This window comes from Phaethon lepturus, unplaced genomic scaffold (genome assembly GCF_000687285.1).
Source record: "Phaethon lepturus isolate BGI_N335 unplaced genomic scaffold, ASM68728v1 scaffold19510, whole genome shotgun sequence".
NCBI lineage: Eukaryota > Metazoa > Chordata > Aves > Phaethontiformes > Phaethontidae > Phaethon > Phaethon lepturus.
In genome coordinates, this window is record NW_010510109.1 from 1 (window position 1) to 6,459 (window position 6,459).

Below are 6,459 nucleotides of genomic sequence, written 5' to 3' on the forward strand. Positions count from 1 at the left end.
GTTTGAAAGTTCGGCGTCAGGCCTGTTTTATGACAGTCTTGTTTTCTTCAAAGGATGTCTGTGGTGAGAAATTACTGACGTGAACTGCAACTGAAAACCCCCGAGCTTCGCTCTGGAGGCAGCAGCCTGGCTGAAGTGGTGTCTTTTGGGAACGGGGGTAGGCGAATGGCCGGTAGCTTTGACATCGGTCTGTAGGGCCAGGCTGGTGTTAAAGCCAGCTGGTGGCACGGCTAGCCTTGCCACCGTGGCCCTGGCCATGCTCACCGGGCAGGGCAGCTGTCCTGCTGCACCCGGCCACCCCAAAAACCTGCAGGCAGGATCCCCCCCCAGGTGCTTGTTGGTCTGTTGGTGCTTCCTCTGTGAGTCTGGGCTGTTTGCTCTCTGGAAGTTTTGCCTCCAGAGCTTCCACCCACACCAGGCAGATGCGGCCCAGCCTCCAGCAGCCATTGGGACGAGGGAGTAGCTACACGTGGAACCATTTTCAGGACTGCTTAGAGACACGTGTGCTCTTCACCTCAGGCTCGAGCAGTTTAGCAGTTGAGATGAAAACTGGGTGCAGTTTCCTGAAAGTAACTTTTCATATTTCAACATGAAGCGGTAACTGGAGCCTTCAAGCTTAGTACGGTGCAGAGCTATTGCTTCCAGTAAGAAGTAATTGTTTCATATTTGGTGGAAAAAATTGCAATAGAAGGATCTCGGATGATTCATTTCCTATGCAGCATAGGTGTAATTCTGTTGGTTTGAGGCCTGAAACATGGCTTGTGCTTTGGTTTATTTCTTGCACAACCGTTATAATGTCCTTCCCCTTCTAGTGCAAAGAAAATACGAAGTACTGCACCAGTGTAAAAGGACAAGATAAGCTGCACGTTTTGGCAGTGGCTACTATACTGAGTGCAAGCCTGACGGGGTGCAGGCTGATCCGCGGCATCGGAGTAGGCCGATGAGCAGAAAATGGGTTGTCCGCTTGCCTCGGTGCCCGAGTTACATGGGCGGTGGTGAGACTGAGATACTCCAACCTTCTGGAAGGTCAGGTCTCCACAAGGTATCAGGATGAAAATCAAAGGGAATTAGTACCCTACGATTATAATCCTCATTCAGAAAAAGTGACTTGCCCTAGGTCTAGGAAGAAATCGCTATTTTTTCATTGCTGCGTTTTGCTACTTTCTTGGTTTGGTTCAGGTAATCCTGTTTCATTGAAAAGCAGTTGAAAATGCTCTTCTCTTCGGGCAGGGCCGAGACGAGTGAAGTGTGAACTGCCTCGTGGGGGTGAGGCGCAGGGCATCGATGCACGGCGCTGCCAGTGCGGGGACGAGCTATCCACGCTCTAGCTGCTGGAGCGTAGCTGAAAGCTAATATACTCCTTTCAGTGGGTGTTAAAAATGGCATTGTGTGATGTTCTGCAGCAACGACTGGGAGGCACTGATGACACTTGCGTTACTTCTTGCTGCATATTCAACCTGAGAAGGGAGAGCCATCACTAGGCTCCTCTGGCTTCGGTCCCACTTTCAAACAAGAATCTGCCGCTGAGCTCAGCCACCCATGTTTTAACTTTTTTGAGCTAAATATAAGTCTTACGGTTTGATATTTAAGCACTTCCAGTTCGTGGCTTCCTTGACACTCCTGATACTTCTGAGGAAATTATGAAAATGGAAAATCGATGGAAATAGGATGGTTTAATTAGGCCTTGAAAGAAACTTCACCAGAGTAACACTATCAGCCTTCAGCTCTCAGGGTGGTCAAATGCCTAATGAGGAGGGGCTGCAGATGAGCAGAACGTAGCTTAATTTGATAATTGCAAGCTGCCTCTTACTGAATGATAAACCTGATTAAGACATACAAAGGGGATTTTCCTTTAATACTAGTCTACATTAAAAACAAGCAATTTGACTGTAGCTGAATGAATGATTTCAATATAGGAGCTAGAGAAGATTTTCCCTTAGTCAAAACTATAATAATCTGATACCTGATAAATTGAAAAATAAGATGATAGTTTAGGAAACATTGGTATAGTGGAAAGGATTTTTTTGTCCCCTTTTTACTACAGTTGCCATTTTCTGAGAAGAAAATTTGGGGCTTTTGTGTTGGAGTAGGTTGATCAGGATGATTTCTGTAAGATGTGTTTTCATTTGCTTTAAAATGCTTCTGTAAATGTTACTTTAAATACCATCTGCTTGTCGTTCAGCTAATAATCCTGACTAATACGTAGCGATATTTCAGATTCCTGTTCTTTTTGTTGGTTTTACAATTAATTCAATTTTCAAGACATTACTTTTTGTGTATCTTATGATATACTCTTACTTCAGTCTAATGAATGAGCTACATGTAAAACTTAATTTTCAGGTCATGTTTTCATAGAAATGCCATTCCTGGTCTTGTTCCTCTGTGTAGGGTAGTAGGGGAATGCATATTTTTGACAGAGATGTAATATTTCTGGGAAGAGTTGAGAGGACTTTCAGAATCCCCCCTTTTAAGAACATACTTAGTTTATTGTCTTTTACATGCAAGTAGTTTAATTCCCAGCTAGTTCTTTGTCTTCCTGTTCGTTTCTTAAACGTCCTTTTTATGGTTTTATAGTGTCAGAACTAGCCACTTAAAACCAAGGGTAGTATGGTACAGGTGATTGGTATTTGTGTGTGGACCACTGGGGTAAATATTTCATCATGGAAAACTGAAATCTCTCTCCCAGGAGTTTGGACTGCAAATTTATCTCCTCGTTGCTCAACAGAAATGGGTTCGAAATGAGGGCTTGTCACTAGGAGCCTAAAGGCAGCAACTCTGACAGTCCTCTTGCATCTTTTTGCTGACCTCGAGTGTTTCCTCACTTGTGAGCTGACCTGCAGAGCTCAGCCCCTTCCCTCCTGAGAGCTCTTCTGCTTTCCTCTCTGCACCTCTCCCCATTTGTTGGTTTCTCCTGGTGTTACCTGTAGTGTTTGCCATGCCCTCGGCTGGGTACAGCCCTTCTGGCAGGCACTCGGGGCTCTCCACATACCAGAGTTTGTTCATTTGCACACATTCAACAGGCACAGTCTGTGTCGCCTCATTCAGTGGAGAAATTTCCCTAGTGCATGAATATTTCTGTGTATGCACCCCAAGGTCTCTTTTTTTCTTTGCTGCTTCTCTTGTATTCCTCCCTCATCAAGCTCCAGCTTAATTTACCCTTTCATGTATGGTGTTTACTTTCTTCTCTGCAGCTCCTGACCTCCAGAAGAGCTTTCTAGAGTCCATGCCTCAGAAGCTCAGCTTTTATATTGTATTTTTAAGTGACTGCTTAATTTTGAAAACATGAAGGAAATCCTATGGAAAACTCTTGGGGATTGTTAAAACGTCTGTGCTACAGCTCGGTCAAAATTTATCTGTGTTCTCTGGATAGGCTTGCACCCCCGCCCCAGTAATATTAGCATTGTGGTGACATACAGAAAAGCTGCCATTTTATCTGCCCCTAGCAATTGTAATATCTTCTAGAGACTACACCAGACTTAGTCATCTGCCCTTGCTTAACATGCCCAACATAGCCCTCGCCCTGAGACGCTGATGGAGACACAGCTGAGCGCTAAGACGCATTTCTCTGGCTTGCTGCTTGGTTGACCGTCAGCTATCACTTAACACACACACTTTATTCCTTGCTATGCTTGGTCATTTCCAATCTTCCTATTCTCCCTGCTCGGTCAACCCTAAATGGGAGAATGAGAGCTGCTTTCCAACTCCTCATCTTTTTTTTTTTTTTTTTGAATAAATTATTTTATCTTCTGTCCCCATCTCGGCAGACTTTGTCCCAGTTTACTTTCGCTCTCATTCTAAGTTCAACTTTTGTCCCTTTGTACTTAAATCAGACTGCTGCTGCTCTAACGTACCCTGAATGCCTGCTAGGGGAGCAGGGAACTTAAATGTCTCTCGTCCTGGACGGGACCTCCCAGGAGATGGCATCTGCACAGCCTGGGCAGGCCCAAGAGCTGTGGCGCTTGCAGTTTGAAATGGAATTTGGCTGTTCGTGTTTATATTGAAAATGTACCAGCTGTGCTCTTCCAAGTGTTTTTTAAATTTGGGATTTTGAGGGAACAGGAAGGCACACGCCTGACTCGGATCATCCTTCTGTCAAATTTTATGTGCCTGCTAAAGCATCACGGGTGCAGTGGTAGTTCAGACAACGGGTTTTCAGAATGTAGCACAGGTAATGTAGTTTTTCTTCGGCCTGTCTCTTGCAAACAGTGGAACTCTCTTGCATCCAGTAACAAAGCCGAGGGAGACATCTAGCAGGAAAAATTTCAAATGCGCATAGTTTGGCAAAGTTATGCTCCATGGTTTTATCACTGGAAAGAATTAGAGGACGTTTTACTGCCGCTTCCCTCAAACTTAGAAATATAAGCCTCACAGAAAATGAGGCTTTGGTTTGACACAGTGCAGCCTTCAAAAACCGATGCTGGCTGTCCCCCACCATGGCGCTTTCCTCTCTGCCATCTTGGCAAAACCGGGTGCTGGCTGTTACCTAGCACTTAGCTGTCTGTTATGCTCTTAGGAGGTAACACTCTGACTTTTTTTTTTTCTTTTTAATTGGTGCCAGTTTCTTTCCCCAAGAACTGAAGATGATCACTGCGCAATACAGAAGCGAAGCTGCTTGAATGCTGAGCTGATGCCCCAAGGGGGATGGAGGGTGTCCCGTTGCTGCTGCTCGATGGCCCTCAGTGCAGATGAGTTACCCGGCAAGGGCTAGCCCAGCAGAAAGCTCTTCACTTCAGTTTTGGAGGAGGGTTCTAGTGGTAGTGACACCTTGAGCCAGCTCCCTGCAGGATCCTATGAGGACCCATCGGTCAGGTGCTGCCTGCACCAGGGGAGCAGGGAGGAGCACAGGGATGGAGGGAGGACAGGAGAAGAGGTGGTGGCAGCAACCTGTTAGACCCAGGTAGCTGTGAAGTCAAAATGACCCATTAAGGGAAATGGGCTCTAATTTTACTTTTGCACCTTTTCCATCCCTTTTTTTCAATTGATGATAAACTGTATTTGTTCTTTTTCTAGTCTTCTGTAAGCATACCTGCCTCCAACTGCTTCTTAAAAGTTAATCTCTGAGACTGAGTATTGTAAAGTAAATTGCATCAGGTCCTGCCTACTTGAAAATACTTGGCTTATCCTACTAGTTTCTAAACTATTTTCCTATAGAGACAAGTGTTCTTATGGACACATACTTGCAGGTTTGCCTTTGATGTTAATTGTGGTAGCTATCTGGGTTTCTTTTGGGGGGGGAAGGAGGGGGAGAGATTGAAGCTAAAAGGGCATAACTACATAGGAGTCAAGGTACCACCTGTTTTTAGTGGTCTGCACTGAACAGTGGATCTGTAGTTGTATCTATATTAGGAATTGCTTGTAGTATTGAAAGAGAAAATTGAGTCAAAACAGTTGATGCCAAACATTTTAGGTCTCCACCAAGGGGTTAGATAGGTGTCTGGTTCAGCTCAATAGGATGCTTTCCTCTTATGTTACTTGCTGGGTGTATCAATCTGTGGCTTTAGCTGTCTCACTGCCCCCCATGCTTTATGATCCTTTCACAATCCCCCTGAGGAATCTGACTTCCATTTATTGCACTCAACTTTCATGTTGCTGAGAAGTTCTTAATCACAGTATCATTAAGGTTGGAAAAGACCTTCAAGATCATCAAGTTCAACCGTTAACCCAACACCACCATGTCCCCTAAACCATGTCCCAAAGCGCCGCGTCCCCATGTTTTTTTAATACTTCCAGTGATGGTGACTCCACCACCTCCCTCGGCAGCCTGTTCCAATGCTTGACCACTCTCTCGGTGTAGAAATTTTTCCTAATATTTAGTCTAAACCTCCCCTGGTGCAACTTCAGGCTGCTTCCTCTTGTCCTATTGCTAATTACCTGGGAGAAGAGACCAACACCCACGCCACCACAACCCCCTTTCAGGTAGTTGTAGAGAGCAATGAAGTCTCCCCTCAGCCCCCTCTTCTCAGGACTGAACAACCCTAGTTCCCTCAGCCGCTTCTTGTAAGACTTGTGCTCCAGACCCCTCACCAGCTTCGTTGCCCTTCTTTGGACACGCTCCAGCACCTCAGCGTCCTTCTTGTAGTGAGGGGCCCAAAACTGAACACAGGATTCAAGGTGCGGCCTCACCAGTGCCGAGTACAGGGGCACGATCACTTCCCTACTCCTGCTGGCCACACTATTGCTGATATAGGCCAGGACGCTGTTGGCCTTCCTGGCCACCTGGGCACACTACCAGCTCATGTTCAGCCGGCTGTGAACCAGCACCCCCAGGTCCCTTTCTGCCAGGCTGCTCTCCAGCCACTCCTCCCCAAGCCTGTAGCGTTGCATGGGGTTGTTGTGGCCGAAGTGCAGGACCCGGCACTTGGCCTTACTAAACCTCATGCAGTTGACCTCTGCCCATCGATCCAGCCTGTCCAAATCCCTCTGCAGATCCCAGATCCAGAATCTCTATGCTTCCTGTCT

At 46.1% G+C, this 6,459-nt stretch overlaps 1 protein-coding gene across 1 annotated transcript in view; it reads left to right on the plus strand.

Moving 5' to 3' along the window:
• Positions 1 to 812: 812 nt before the first annotated feature.
• Positions 813 to 6,459, plus strand: part of E2F3 (E2F transcription factor 3) — a gene marked incomplete at its 5' end in the record, with an annotated part of 19,692 nt that continues 14,045 nt past the window's right edge. Inside the window, one exon of the mRNA XM_010296018.1 lies at positions 813 to 932. Within this exon, the coding sequence (XP_010294320.1) occupies positions 813 to 932 (120 nt within the window). The remainder of the gene's footprint in view (positions 933 to 6,459) is intronic.